This window comes from Atta colombica, unplaced genomic scaffold, assembly GCF_001594045.1.
Source record: "Atta colombica isolate Treedump-2 unplaced genomic scaffold, Acol1.0 scaffold202, whole genome shotgun sequence".
In the NCBI taxonomy this organism is placed as follows: Eukaryota; Metazoa; Arthropoda; class Insecta; order Hymenoptera; family Formicidae; genus Atta; species Atta colombica.
Window position 1 is genome coordinate 64,214 of NW_017259297.1, and position 17,249 is coordinate 81,462.

Below are 17,249 nucleotides of genomic sequence, written 5' to 3' on the forward strand. Positions count from 1 at the left end.
AAAAAGAACATATTTTTAAGAACTTTATGTAACTTCAAAAGACTTTTCAAAATCTTTTGATTTTTCAGATTAATATAAAATCTTATATTCATTATTTATTTTTTATTTATGGTACTAACCTGGTACCAATATCTCCCGTATTCAATAACATTATCTTTGCTTCGCTAAGACAACCTTGAACAACGATACCGAAAGGCACATAAGTCCTGTTCAAATGGAATTCCGCGCCTATACAGCTTCCGCGCAAAATAAATAACGGTTGGATCGTAGAATTGGTTTGAAAAGCCACCTTAACGACAAAAGGGTGCATCCTGTGAATAGGTTTGTATTTTACGACAATATTCGCGATTTTCCCTGGCTGAAGTACGATTGATTCTGCCGGCTCGATCTCCAGAACTTGAGACAAATTAGGTTCCATCTGAAGAGTTTCGTCAAGAGTATTCGAACGTTTTATTTCAGTTATCGAAGCTTGAGTGCGATCCATTTTGGAGTTCTCCTGATTGATCAATGGACAATTTTGAATTCTTTCATGAAATAGATCATATCCAGGTAGATTCTTTATGAGATCGAACTTTAATTCGAGTGCAGCACGTCCATCATTGATCACTGGCACTTTTCTGCTTGTTGTTTTGTTAATCAGTAGGCTACCAAGATTCACCGATTTGTCGCATGGATTTACTAAACGAATCTGTCATAACAGAGTACAAGTAAAAATAATTCTGCGGATAAAATTTACAATAAATTTTTACATTGACTACGATGACGTCAAATATTTAATGAGCTGTTAACGAATGACATAATCTATATTGGCTTAATTTTTCATTACCTTATATATAATTCCCTCGCCAGTTATAGTAATTTTTTTTTCGATCGTCGAATTGATTATAAAATGTAAATCATCGTGATAGTGCACCTGTTCCAAAGGTCGAAATATTATCGGAATTATAATACTTGATCGAGCGACTATTTTCTCTGAAAGAGCGTCCAGATTTACAGAGATGTGTGGTTTCTCTTCAAACTTGCACTCCAGTCTGAGAAAATGAATTGTTTCGTTCGAAAATTAATGTTTTAATTTTCTATAAGTACGTTAAATCAACTTACATGTACGAAACATCATCTGAATTCGTAATGCGTAAATCGACGTGATAAGGAGTCGCAGAAACATCTCGAATATAGCAAGGTCCAAAGTCGTAATAATTAAAACTAAACTCTAAAATTGGTTTGTTTGCCGTCGCTTTTAAGATTAGACGATAGGTCGGCCCTCTGGAAATCTGAATAAAGAAAAGGGATACAGATTTGCAAAGTTTACGTTTATATTTCTCATAAAACATATTGACAGCAATATTGACAGCTAAACGATAAAGCTACCTTCAAGAGAATAGGATGATTCTTTATCATCGTCTTTTGTAATGCTGTAACAATGAGAGAACAGATGGAACGTGATTTGCTAAGCACATGGTCCTGCTTTTGAGGCATTACAATCGTGTATATATTTCTGCTAATTATTTCTGATGTCATTCCAAGATCCCAAGAATAATAAAGCGTCATTTTGCTCGAGTTTATTATTTCAAACACGATAGTAATGGGCGCTTTTAACAATAACTAAAAATTAAAAATGCTTAATGTTGTCAAAATTTATTTTTAATGTTAAAACAAATTATTATACACGCACTTTTCCACAATCAATAATATTCTCTTTATCTTGATTTAATTGAACTATCTGGCTGTTCTGATCGACATATGTAACCGAAACAATAATATCGTATGTTATCGTTGTAATAAATATAGTCAATGGTGTCTTCATTCCTTTTATAATGCATTTTACAGAAAATTGAAATTCGCCAACAAGTGTAGGCTGATATTCGATCCTACATAAATAAAAAGTATTTAATTAACATCTAAAAAATTTATGTTCAAAACTCTTGCTTGTTCTATGTTTACCAAAATATTTGTTCGCCTTTTGCAGGCAAAATGCCATTTATGGGCGTTATTTTCAAATATTGAAGACATCCTTCAGAATATAAAGAGTCTCGCGTGATCTGAAAGGGAATCTGAAATTTCTCTTTATTGATGATGCTTATCGATTCTCGCACATTGACGCCTATAGAAAATACAAATATTAATATATATTAATTGTATGGAACTCTCTAAAACTTTTGAAGTGAATCTCTTTGAAAAATAAAATATCACTCTTAAAGATTGAAAATTAAGCCATTCTTTTTCAAAATAAGTAAGATTCCACTCCAAAGAATTTAAAAAGTATATTTTTCTATTAGTATCTTCATCTAACCTATTACGGTTGGCCTCATTTTTAAATGGACACGAAGACAACAAATCGATGGTTCTCTGACCGTCGCGACGAATAAAAAGAGATACTCCAGATTATATTTTTCAACGCGGAACAACCAAAAAGATTCGAAAGTGCCGATATTCTCTGCGAGAAACGTAAATGCGAAGTCGACTTGTTTTCCTCTCTCAGCGATTCCTTCCGGAAGTGCACAATGAAATTTTGGAATCTCGTCTTCGACGTGATGAGTACGATCTTCCCAGATAAAATGATAATCATCTGATGTCGGATTTATCATTCGGAATTTTCTGAAATTTGTGATAACGTATTTGTATTTGTGCTTCTTTGATTAGACATTTTTCAACAAAAACACAATATTTTAGTGAATTATCCCATCTTTGTTTAATATTAATGTGCAATAAGGATATAATAATTCACTGTGTTACATTGTATCTTTGCTGAAAAATGCCCATAACATTTACTTTAAATGAGACCCGCTGATTCCGATCACGTCGAGCTCAATCACTCTCGTGCCCTCCGGAAGAGAATTATCATCCGGTTGATAACCGATGGGTCCAGGCAGTTTCATGTCGCGTCTACCGCTGGACAGATAGTCACTTTCCGATATGTCGAAGTGACAGTATGGCAACAAACTTCTTCCGATGATGGGAATAATCAACTCTGGTAGCTCGAGATTCTCCATTCTGTTTACCGGACAAACGGAAACGCACGTATACAGGCAATGCCAAGAATTTATGGATACAATAAATCTCTCCCGTTGAATAAACGGATATCTCACATCGTGACTCTACCAGTAAGTTGTAGCTTATATATTTCTTTTATTTCGATTTTTGAAAATATCTTATCTTTTATTATTGAAACATATTCGATAGAGACAAGAATATATTATATTCGGTATCTGTGTGCGTACTCTCCCACTTATATTTAATACATAACTATGCATATTAAAGGATTTATTTATAATAAAAAAATCTGGATATATTTATTTTATTTTGATTTTTGGAAATATCTTTATTATTGAAATATGTTCGATAGATGAGATAAGAATATATATCCGGCGCGCACCATCCCATTTGTATATTTAATATAAAATAATTATGCATATTAAAAGATCTAGATATACATTAAATATTAAATAAAACAATCGAATAAAATAATTAAAGAAAAGGATAGTCTTAACTTGAGAATTCTAAGAAGAAGGGCAGAAGACGCGTGGAGCACTTTACTTGTATATCTTATATATCCGGTAAGCGTGGACGTCCCTTCCCCCCCCCCTCCCAGTGATGCACTTTCTGTGGACCTACTGAGCATAAAAACGCTTCAAATATTTATACTATGCACTAAACGGTTAATTTGCTCAAATACATGACTCTGAAAAGTATGTGTAAAATTCATAGCAAGAGAAACACCATATACACGATAAAAAATAAACGATAAAAGATTATGTATTTGTATTTAAAACCACAATGTTCACTCACATTCTTGTTAATCGTTTGTGTTGAACGTTTTAACATAGGATCCCAATTACTGTGCCTGTCCCTATTAGTGTGCTTTTGTATTTCGATAAATCATAAAGAAAGCTAGCGAATAATAAGAAAAAATATTTTTTTTAAGTTAAATTATTAATGTACTGTATACGATACCGAATATAATATTTTATTTTTTAAGTATAAGTGTATTTTAAATATTTTTCGAAAGATATGAGGAATTTATGTGAATCCAGCAGGGCTCGATTTTATTTCAAATAAATTTATTTAAAATATATATTTTAAATAAAGAAAAAATTAAACAATTATTTAGTATTTAAAATAACTTCTTCTGACTTATTTCTTATTTAATATTTTAAATAAGTTTTTGGAACTTATTTTATATTTTATATTTTAAATAAATTGTATCAGTTATGTTGTCGATCTGTCAGTGAAAATGACAGTGAGTAATTATAATTATTAAATTATAGTTTATGACGAAATAAAGCACGTATGAAGTATGAGGTATACCCACATATGATCCATGTTGAATTTTCACCTAGTTCGCAAAGAATTAATATTATTAAGTATTAATTATAGACTGTAGTTATAAAAAAACTGGAACATTATATTTAAAAATATACATTTATATATTCAAATAAACAAAATCATTAAAAAATGTTTTTTATTTGAAACGTTTATTTAAAATACATATTTCTTACTTTATATTTTAAATAAGTTTTTCGAAATCTATTTTTTATTTAAAATAAGAAATAGTTTTCAAAAACTTATTTAAAATAAAAAACAAGTTATTTTTATATTTTAAATAAAAGTTATTCTTTATTTTAAATAAATAAATGCATTTTAAGGCCCTTCTTATATTTTAAATAATTTCTCGTGACCTATTTTTGTTTAATATTTTAAATCAGTTTTTGGAACCTATTTTATATTTTTATTTCAAATAAATCGTATCAATGATTTTACCGACTCCCACGATTTTATACTTTAAATAAGTTTCTGGATTATTTATTTTATTGGGAGTACTGGATTATTATCTTATTTTATTGGGAGTACAAATTAGTTCGGTCCGTTTTTTTGTGCATTTATTTCAAAACAAAATGAATGAATAGATCAATTAAAGTATTGTCCATCGCTGCCTACTACTTTTTCCCATCTCTCAGGCAATTTTCGAAAAAATGACTCTTTGGAGACGATCCAATTTTGGAGCCAATTTTCGATTTCTGCGAAAGAAGTGAACCGGTGACTTGTTGTATCCTTCGGAACAACCAGCAATCAGAAGGAGAATATAGCGGTAAAACATTCCATTTGAGCGTTTCCAAATATTTTTTTACGAGCGAGCGTTGTCATGAAGAAGAATAACTTTATCATGTCTTTATCATATCTTTGCTCGTTTCCGGTTGTTTTTCTCGCAATGCACGGCTCAAATGAATCAATTGTAGTCGTACCGATCGTAATGAAATCGCCAGGTTTCAGCAGCTCATAGTAAACAAGACCCTTTTGGTCCCATCAGATACAGAGCATGATCTTCGAATGAATGTTCGGCCGTGATGATTGATGTTGAGGTCGATGACAACGATTGACCGGGCTTAGCATAGTATTTTTTCTTCTTGGGATTGTCGTAGAATATCTACTTCTCATCTCCAGTCACAAAAAACCTTTTCTCTGTTGTCTTTGAATCAGCTGTTTGCAAGTGAAGAATCGCCTTTCAACGTCTCTCGGTTTCAGTTCATAAGGCACCCAGTTTCCTTGTTTTTGAATCATTCCCATGGCTCTCAATCCTACAGAAACAGCTTGTTGAGTTACCTCCAATGATTCTGCAAGCTTCTCTTGTGTTTGATTCTGATTTTCTTCGAGTGCCTCTAATTCTTTGTCTTCGAATATTTTTGATTGTCCAGATCGAGGCTTGTTTTCAACGCTGAATCCTTGAAACGTCAAAATCATTCCCTACATGATTTATCAGTTGGAGCAGTGTCACCATAAACTTCGACAAGCATTCGATAGGCTTCAGCCGCACTTTTCTTCCAATTAAAGCAGAAAATCAAAATCTCCCGCAAATGCTGCTTGGTTAATACAAAATTCGACATTTCAAATACAGTAAAAATCAAGGTTTTTGTATGAAACTCAAAGCGATAAATTATTAGCAAAATATTATTAGCAGATGTTTAACCTCTCTGAAACCTCCAAAATCAGCTGTCACATTCACAAGCTAGAGCTATCTTTAGGGAAATGGACCGAACTAATTTACTCCCAATATATTTTTTATTTTAAATAAGTCACATCAGTTATTTTATTGAGTTCTGGAATCCAGTAATATTGTGTTGTCCGGAAAGTTCGTGCCGATTTTGAAAGAAAATTGAAACACAGAAGATTTAAATTTTTAATTTCATTTAATTTCATTTAAATTTAAATCTTTTGTGGCACGAACTTTCCGGACAACCCTATATGTCGCTTTAAACTGTCTCTATTAATGTGCTCTGTATTGAAGCTTAAATAATTAGCTGAAATTTATTATCTGTTTTAGTAACTATATGTTAAAATGAGTCAACTGCGGATAGGCACAAATTGGGGGTACATTAATAGGGCTATTGCTGCCGGAAAAACTCACTAATAGGGACAAAAACATGTTTTTTATTTTTGTCAAAAACATTATGAAGTATTAATATTTTTTAAATTAAAAAAGTGACAATATAAGAAAAAGAAATAGTTGAAAAATATTAATTGCAAGCAGATAAAATTAAAGCTACAATATTTAACAATTAATTCAGTAATAAACAAATTGGCTAAAAGACACATTAATAGAGATAGTTACCCTATTCCAGTATTAACATAATATGTTTATGTTATTTATGTATAGAGGAGATCGGGCATCACACAAAAACCTAAACTCTTAAATCTCTTATATCTGAATATAAAAATTTTTGTATCATTTTTTTTAATAATTAAATATAATGCATAATGCATTTTAAAATTTAATAAGTGAACTTAGTTAAATATTTATTAGTTTTTAAGAAAAAAATAAAACATTTTTAAAGAAATAATCTATGGCGCTCCATACCATAAATAACACACAAAATAATAGGATTATGTAAGAAATAAAAGTGACAAAAATTGGAAAGTATTTTCAATTAATTTGCACATCCTTAGCATAGTCACTAATACAATAAAATTACAATTAACAATTATTAAATAATATAATAATAAAATAATAAAATAGAAAGTTATAAGAAAACAAATGAAAAATAATCATTTATACAAGCTAAAAAATTTATTACGATAAAATAAAATTAATTGCTTAGAAATATAAACTGCTCTTTTAGTACATATATTTTCTGTATTGTCTCGTTTTATCATGAATGTATGGCCCATAAATATATGGTACTCCAATTATACATTTAATTATATATTTAATAGAAAAAAACTGTAAAAAATAAATATTATTAATAAATTAAAAATTATTATAAAAATAAATATAGATTATTACTTGTAACATAATAAATTGAGAAAAGATGCAGAAACTTGTACTTTATCTTCATACATGTATCTTCTACTACAAAAACAATATTAAAACATTTTTATGTCGTTAAAAAATTACTATTGCATCACGAAAATCATTAATGATCGATGTTTTTCGATACAATGGAATTTAATCATTGCCATCTAGAAAAAGTATGGGCAACGGAATAACAATATTGTACCAGTAGTATTAATTTAAACATTCTAGATTATGTAAAACCATGGTAATCGATGATCCATACATGGATCGATGATCCGTGATCCATGGTGGTTTATTCTATTGTTACATCATCGGCCAATAGCAGTATACATATCTCCTTTACGCATATATAGGATGGTCTACTTAAATCGACCATCTGAAATATCTCACTTACTTTTGATGATATAAAAAAATGAAAGTGGAAGGGCGGAACGTATTTTGATCATGTTGGTTTTTTTTAGGTGAAGGCGTTAAAAAGATATGAAGGTTACCTCTTTTTTAAATGGAATTGTATGATTTTTTTTTTAATAATATGATTTCGCTAATTATTCTGCATATAAAAGTATTAAAATGGTAATATAAAAAAATCAATAGTTGACAAGATATTTTATTCTGACATATATTAACATAAAATGTTAAATAACTTGTAAACTATTAATTTTTTGATAATCGTACCTTAATACTTTTACGAACAGATTCTTTATTATAAGATGAATCAGTTGGTGAAAAGAAAACATATAGTTACTTATTAAAAAAATTATTCATTATATATTTTTTAAAAAGCTTTAAGCAATGATATGTTTTCTTTACACTAATTCACACTGATTCATCTCATTATTCTATTCATAAAAGAATTAAAGTATGATTATCAAAAAATTAATAGCTTATTTATATCAATATGTGCCAGAATAAAGTGTAAAATATCTCGTAAACTATTGGTTTTTTGACTACCTTAATACTTATGCAAAATAATTAGAGAAATTATATTGTGTAAAAAAAATCATTCAATTTTATTTTAAAAAGTAGAGATGACTTTTATATTTTTTTGACGCCTCCATCTAAAAAAAAACATGACCAAAATATGTTCCCCTCGAAACCATTCGTTTGAAACATTTTTTTGTATCATCAAAGATAAATAAAATATTCAAAATGTTTGATTTAAGTGGACCCTGTATAGTACATACTCGAAAAGAATATTATAAAATATCTAAAAATTTAAGTAGGTAATAAAAACAAGTCTGAACATAGATTTAATAATGATTAATAATGATTTTGAAGCTTCAAAATAATTAAATAGATAATACATAATGAGCAATTGTAGGACAAAATTTTGACATTTTAGCAATCATGTGTTCTCTACATAGTTGTTATGATAATGCAACAAAATTTATTTTCAGATTTGAATTTAGCTAAATTTTTAGATACGTCCAAAGCAAAACTATTTTTTCCATATAACTTTTAACTGTAAGGAAATTAGCGGTCTAATGTATAAAAGTCTATGAGTGCTCCGCTCCTGTCTAGTCTAGAAGCTCCTTGTTGTAGGGATGAGCGATACGCATATCAATACATTAAAAATTTGAAAATTGAGCCTTAGGTAAAAAAGAAAAGATTTTTTTTACAAAAAGTCGGTTTAAAATAGTCTCAAAGATGATTTGTAATCGATTTCTAAATTTTTTTAAACAATTTTTAGTGTATCAATATGCTCATTCTTGCCCCTTTGTATTCTACAGAGCCAAGTTAGAACAAGTTTTATTATGTTACTAAGATTTAATTACTAATTAAATGATTAAATTGAATCAAATAAACAAATTGTAATCGTACTTGCATGCAAGATACGCTTTGTAATCGAACACGTCCATAGGAGAGAATCTCAAGATGCATTCCACAGATTCACCCGGGAGTAAAATTCCCTTCTCGGGATAAATTTCAAAAGGTAAATCGTCGCTCTCTAACCAGCTATCGCTACTTCGTTCCGTCAATCCGGCACTGCTGCTGAAGAGATCGGATGGACAGCGAACAGTTGGTTTAACCTCGATAAAATTGTCTGTAGACATTTATTTTTTAATGATTCGGATATGATCCGTTTTTCTTCCTCATAAATCAGTACGGAAATTGAGTTACCTCGAGATGACAGAAGCTGTCGACGATTTGACTTTACTCTCTTGTCAAAACTTGGATTATGTCGTTGATGAGATAGTTCCTGAGACGTTAATGAAGTAGCTTTAAATCGAACATTGTCCTTTCGTGATCTTGATGTAGCTCGTGAATAATTTGCGATCGTTCTCACCGGATACTGCTCATCCATGTTTATCTGCCATGTATATTCGACGTCGACAGCACCAGTGTTTGCAAGAATGAACGAGTGTTCGCTAGTCTGTCAACAAAGAACGGTTAATTACATTTCGTCATATTTCAAACAAAAATTGTAAAAGTCAAAAAAAATTCACGCAAACGCTATTTGTTTCTTTACACATTAATGTTATATATGTATAGTAAAAAATATTTTGTATTTATGTTAAAGTCAATTCTTGTTAAAACTTTGTGTTAAAAATTTGTAACACATATTCGAATATTAATTTATATGATTCTGTTATGTAAATATTTTATATTAAATTGATATTTAACATTTCTTAATTTATGAGTAAGTGAACAACATAATAACATAAAAATAAACATAAAAATAACGTACATTAAAAATTCTAAAATAATATAATATTAATAAAATACTAATAATATTAATAAAATGTATTAATTTTATATATAGTAAATGTTAATTTTATTGAAACGTGTTAATTAACATGTAAATAAATATGCTATAAATATTAATTTTACAGAGAAATATATTTGTATAATTTATTTATATTATATCCACACAATTATATCCACACCTATCAGTGTTACATTTTCTGTGTTAATTTTTAAAATAATATGTGTTATACATATTTTGTACTATTTTATATATATGCATCTTATTAAATTAATACAAAAAATTTAGTGGATCGTTTGGTACACGTAAATTAAATTTAACATAATCATGAAATATCTAAAAATTTAGCTAAATACAGATCTGAAAATAATTATATTAAATTTTCAAAATAATTACTTAGGATACTCAGATTGATTACTAAAACTACTAGGTCAAAACTTTTTACAATATTGCTTATCATGCTTGAGATTCTTATTTAATTATTTGAATTTTATTAGTCCTACAAAATTTTCAGATCTGTTTTCAGCCAAATGTTTAGATATTTCAGCTAAATTGTTATTTCTGTGCATGAATGCGTTTCACTTGGTGTTTGCAACTTTGGCGAGCATTATTCCATCCTTATGTTTTTTATCACAAAAAAAAGACAGTAACTGCATGAATTATTTTACGTAAATGTATTTAAATATGCAGATGTCTTGTTATACATTCCCTGATAGCACGAAAAGTTTTAATTATGTTATAGGGATCTTCTAATGTCTTAATTGTGTATCATCACTATCTTCTTTGAAATATTACAATTATAATATTTCTGCAATTACATTAATTAAAACTTTATCTGAAATGTTCCTGTAATGTTCTTTTAAATGCGAAATTTCTAAGAGATTTCCCCAATTTGAAACTCCTAATTAATAAATGCAAATATATAGCTTTATCCAATCGATCGATCATGCTCACATACACGCATGAATGCATGCACGTGTGCAACATAGATAAGAATATTAATCTTCAATAATTAATCAGTAAATAAGGTGCTTAATGAGAGGAAGAAGAGAGAGAAAAAGAACACTCTAAAAAATTTTATTTTTATGATTACATTTTTAAATATATTTTATTAATTTAATATATATAGAGCTTTAATGTAATATATGTACAGCCAAAGGTAAAGCGAATATAATAAACTTCAAAGATTTCTCCTCATTTTTATTTTTCCATTTTGAAACAAAGTCTTGTTCAAAGATAATTATGCCTGGGTTACATAGTGCATTATGCTCAGGTAGAACACAAAATAATAAGATCAAAATGACACCAAGAAAAAATCATTTTAGGAACAATCATAATGATGTCATTCAATACATTTTTAATGATGATGATTTCGTGACAAATTATTGACATGATAATAATTTTTAGGTGACTTTTTAACTGTGTATATAGAAAAATAAGTACCCTTACGATACGCGTCAAAATACGATTACGATACGATTATGTCAAAATTATGTCAAATTGACAGAAATGATGAAATCATGATAAACAATTGAGTATTATAATCATTTCCTACTCCTTTTGACATTATTTTGATGTCCTTGTGATTTGTTGCGTTTAACAAAATATTTTGTGATTGCAGCTAAAAGTTTTTTTTCTGAGATAGAACTATTTCTTTAATTTATAAAAATATAATCCAACTTCAATAAAGAAAATTTCCAATAGATGCAAAATAAACTGAATGCATTGTTTCACCTAAAATTTACATAATTTACTTGTCAAAAAGGAAACAGAAAGCGTAATTGAATTTTATTTTGTTTATGTAATTATATTTTAAGAATTGCACTTGTCTGTGACATAATAAAATAAAATTTCATGACATATCATTGTAATATCACATCATGTTTCACAAGAGTCTATAATATCACAAAGAAATTTAAAAAGAATCTATAATAATATTACCATAAAAGGGTCTAATTATAATAATATCATAAAGATAAGTCTAATTATAATAATAAATTCGTTGTTAAAAAAGGAAACAGAAATATACAAATTTAATCCGAGTTTGTAAAATAAAATATATGATCTTAATAATGTTGAATAATATATTAAAATCTATAAATAATTAATTTTTATTGCGAAAAATATTACCTCGGCCGGGATTAATATTTTAATATATTATTTATTTATTTAATATATTCAACATTATTAAGATCGTTTTGAAGATGCGAATAAGCATCAAAAATTGTTAGTCAATTTAACTCGTGATATTACTGTGGTAGTTTAGTAGAGTTAGCATTTTAAGATCGAAAAATTATTTCGGCGCGCGTTTGTGGGGACTACATACGTAATATACATACGTAATATATAAATTCATTCTTTCATTAAGAATCATACAAGTATTAAAATCCAGCTAAACCGTTTAAGGCTTTGATTTCTATAGTTTATGTTTTATCACACATATATGGTCCTATAATATATTATAAAATATATAAAGTTTCATGTAATGTTCGAACTTTTCGCTGATTACTGGTATAAAATGGTCGTTGGAATTTTTTTTCGTTTTTGTTGAATTGCTCTTTGGAAATGCGTTTAAAATAGCACTTATAAAATAAAAATAAAAAAATAAGAAAATAAAATTATTAAGCAAACCACCAATGAAAAGAGACTCAAACGAATTAATCAATAAAATATATAAAAAATATATAAAAAAACTAATCAGAGCCAAAATCAGCTATTCGAGTGCACATAAATGTTTTTATTCTCGTGAATAACAATAACAATAACGAACTCATAAATATTTCAATCCTTCTTTTTAGATCCTTATCAATATGAAATCTAATTCTAAATTACAGTAAGTAGACCTATTAAAAAATGTAATTAAAGGTGCAATTGTCCATTTAAAGTGGTGAAGCACGATAAACTCGCATGTTTCTTTCTATCCAAATGCTAATTTATAGCTATATAAAAAATAGTTAAAAGAATATCATGAAAACATTTTTATACAATGATATTATAAAAATTTACACAAAAAAAATGGTGTCATATACATTATGATTATCATAAATATTAAAATTTTTATAAAATTATTATAAAAATTTACATAAAATAAAAACGATGTTGTATACATTGTATCAATAGTCAAAGCCACCTCGCTTACTAAATTGTCAGATTTCTATTTATATTCATTTCCATCAACGTAGATTAACTTTAATCTCGGTTTAACTTATTCATCGTCTTTTTTTAGTTCTAAAGATTAGAAAAAGATAAAGAGTAAATTGAACCGAAATTAAAGTTATATCTATCTACATTGATGGAAATGGGCATTAGTCATTCATAAGAAAAATGGAAAATGAACAAAGAGAATAAATTAAATCACTTGTCTTTAAATTTTATTAAACTTATATATGTAATCATTTTCACATGACGTAACGTTTTTGTGGTGTCAGCGATTAGAGTTGAAATAAGAATGAAAATAATAAAGGCAAATAATTATTGAAATAAAAATAAAATTAAGAACATGAAGGAAAGAAAAAAGAGAAGAAGCACATCACAATTCCGTAAACAAATTCATATATAATGAATCTAAAGAATAAATATCATTTTGTAAATTTAAATTCTGTTTCTGTTGCTTTATATGAATCATTTCCGATAGTAATCTTTTATTAAGAATCTTTTCTTTATCTAATATCTTGATATTTTCCCAATCAAATTCATGTTGATGATTAATTCTGTTTCAGTTATTATTACAAAATGTTGTGTTGTATTCCAATTTATATGATTCCTATGTTCATTAATGTGTGTCTTCAAACATCTACCTGTTTGATTTACCTGACTCACATATGATGTTTCGACAATCAATTTTATATATAACGTCTGTTCAAGATAGATTGGAATGAATGTCTTTATGACTAATGAATTTTTTAAGATTACTAATCCCTTTGTAGCCATATTACGGAGTCTTTTTTAAAAAACTTTTTTATTTTTTCCGATTAAAATGGGATAAAATATATTTGTGAAAAATTTGTGATTAATTTTCCTATTTTTTCATCATTCTGTCTTTAAGTTAGTTCTTGTGTTAATCTGGTCGTTTATTTATTTAAATTTTTTTGACAACCTTCTTTTGATTTCAGTGAAAATGAGTTTCAATGAGTATCCATTGTTTATAAGAATTTGAATTATTAGTTCAAAGTTTTCTTGATGGAAAATAGAGTGAGATAACGAAAGAATTGTATCTAGTAATCCAATAATTGTTCCCACTTTTTGGCATAAAGAAATGTCTAGAAAAATAATTCAAGCGATCAGAAAATGTGGTAACAATTGAATGAGAATTACCCTTTCTGATTAAGCTAACATTAAGGAAGTTTAACCTATCTCCCATTTCCATTGTAATTTTAATTTGGGATATGAATTAAAATGTTTATCAATGTGTCAATGTGTGAAGCATCATATGTTAACACAATGTCTTTTACATACTTCACGTAAAAGGATAGTGAAATTGAAAGATAAAACTTTCATTTCTAAATCTTAATTATATCCAATACAATGGGTGATAATAGTAAATCTATCGGTACTCCATAGGTCTGTTTATAAAATTTGTCATTAAAAAATATTGAATTGAAAACTATGGTAATTCTAAAGCTTTAAAAAATTCCTTTTTGTGAATACTTTCTTTCAATGAGATGCCATCTCCTCTCCATACCTTCTATCACTAAGTCAATAGGTACATCTATGAATAACGAAACTACAAGAGATAAAAGAACTTCATTGTCATAAATTGTCAAGTTGCAAATATGTTTAATAAAAATTAATAAGTTTATATACATTATTCAATACAATAAATACAGTTTGTAAATTATGATAATTTCAATTTACAGCTGATTACTTCATAAAGTTTTGTATTTTCGAATTTAAATTTGTCACCTGATCCTAAATAATTGATCATCCGAGTCAACGAATTTGATATTATTTTTAATAATAAACGGCCAACAGCTGCATATTCATCAGTCTGTTCATCAACTTTCATTAATTTAACAAAACAATTCTTTAAAAAAGAAATCGTTAACGGATGAAAACGAGAACTGTATCACAAGATACCGAATTATAAGATGCTGTGCAATCAATTTATCAGAAGGAAACATGGAAATTATTGTCTACTTAGAGAAAACCAATTTTTAATTAAAGTATAAGATTTGATATATGATGTAAGGTAGGGATGTTTAGATGTAGCATGTAATGTTAGATTTGTTTAGATATTAATATTCAAAGATTTTAATGTAAGAAAACGTTGGTTAAATATTATATTTTACAAGACATTAAATATTAACAATTAAGAACTAGCGATGTTCCTTAGCTCTTTTTACCTCTTACTTATTGTTTAATTCAAGCCTAATTATTAATCTTTATATCTAAACATTTATAAATTAGCTTAAAAAAAACATTATTTATTATATAATATATACGAGACTTTCAGAACAAAAGATGATTATATTGATAATCTAATCTAATTTAATATATGGAATATATATTAATTTATACTTTTGTTCGGACAAAAGCATAAATATTATATAATTATATAAATATAATATAATTTATCTAATTATTATTACTGGATGGCATGATATAAATTTTGCAAACTTCAAACTTACAACTGCTTTTGTATTGTATTTGAAATATCAGGAATAATTCGTGCTACACAACAAGTCCACAGTGCTACAGTCAGTATTGCGGAAATAGCGGCCGGCGGAACTATTAATGAGCTCTATTAGTGCGCGCCAGAGGCGACTACGCATATTATAACATATATGTATTTCGAAATCTCAAGAATCAGTCACAATGAGACACATATTTTAATTATTATTTATAAGTGCATTCTTTACTGTTTTCATTATTCTAACAATATATTAAGACGATATAAATATTTTGGGAATCAAAAGACGCTTTTATTTATGATATAACCTGCAATTTCATTTTTCATTATCATTTAGATCATTTTTATCAGTAACTTTTAAACAAATAAAGTCATGATAAATCATGAATTAGAGACATTACTCGAAGAAGATCAGAGTCAAACGCAAGAGGAGCTTGCAGAATCATTGGGGGTAACTCAACAAGCCGTTTCTGTACGAGAGTATTGAGAGCCATGGGAATGATTCAAAAACAAGGAAATTGGGTGCCTTATGAACTGAAACCGAGAGACATTGAAAGACGATTTTTCACTTGCGAACAGCTGATTCAAGGACAACAGAGAAAAGATTTTTTGCATCGGATTGTGACTGGAGATGAGAAGTGGATATTCTACGACAATTCCAAGAAGAAAAAATACTACGCTAAACCCGGTCAATCGAGGCCATCGATCTCAACATCAATATCACGGTCGAACATTCACGGTTCGAAGATCATGCTCTGTATCTGATGAGATCAAAAGGGTTTTGTTTATTATGAGCTACTGAAATCTGGCGATTCCATTACGGGCGATCGGTATCGGCTACAATTGATTCGTTTGAACTGTGCATTGCAATAAAAACAGCCGGAATACGAGCAAAGACATGATAAAGTTATTCTTTTTCATGACAATGCTCGGCCTCATGTCGCTAAAGTCGTAAAAAAATATTTGGAAACGCTTAAATGGGATGTTTTACCGCATCCACCATATTCTCCGGACATTGCTCCTTCTGATTACTGGTTGTTCCGAAGGATGCAGCAAATCCGGTTCACTTCTTTCGCAGAAATCGAAAATTGACTCCAAAATTGGATCGCCTCCAAAAACAAGTCATTTTTTCGAGATAGAATTCGAAAATTGCCTGAGAGATGGGAAAAAATAGTAGGCAGCGATGGACAATACTTTAATTGATCTGTTCATTCATTTTGTTTTGAAATAAATGCATTTTTGAACACAAAAAAACGGACCGAACTAATTATACTCCCAATATTTAAAATCAAATGATCAGTTTTTTTATATCTTATAATTTAAATAATGAGATTGATTGTCAATCAGTATTTGAAATATAAAATACAAAATATTTTGACATCATTATTATACTGAAATACAAAATACGAAATAAATACTTTCATTGTTATTAAGACTGAAATACAAAATTTTATATGCTGCCTTGAACACAAAATACGAAATATTTCCATATGCTCCGCTGAAATGCAAAATACAATATACAATTGTCTTATAAATACTGTTTTTCAAATAAAAATGTTTCAAATATATATATATATATATATGTACAAAATCTTTTGTTGTGTAAGTACGAATCAACATTAGTA

General features: G+C 28.2%; 1 protein-coding gene across 1 annotated transcript in view; it reads right to left on the minus strand.

Moving 5' to 3' along the window:
- The window catches only part of LOC108687215 (hydrocephalus-inducing protein), a 48,595-nt gene that overhangs the window by 12,291 nt on the left and 19,055 nt on the right, over positions 1-17,249 (minus strand). Inside the window, exons 6-14 of the mRNA XM_018192872.1 lie at positions 9,110-9,330; positions 2,770-2,991; positions 2,291-2,595; positions 1,942-2,101; positions 1,673-1,868; positions 1,369-1,602; positions 1,102-1,271; positions 827-1,031; positions 120-688 (exon numbers count right to left, since the gene is read on the minus strand). Of these exons, the coding sequence (XP_018048361.1) occupies positions 120-688; positions 827-1,031; positions 1,102-1,271; positions 1,369-1,602; positions 1,673-1,868; positions 1,942-2,101; positions 2,291-2,595; positions 2,770-2,991; positions 9,110-9,330 (2,282 nt within the window). The remainder of the gene's footprint in view (positions 1-119; positions 689-826; positions 1,032-1,101; positions 1,272-1,368; positions 1,603-1,672; positions 1,869-1,941; positions 2,102-2,290; positions 2,596-2,769; positions 2,992-9,109; positions 9,331-17,249) is intronic.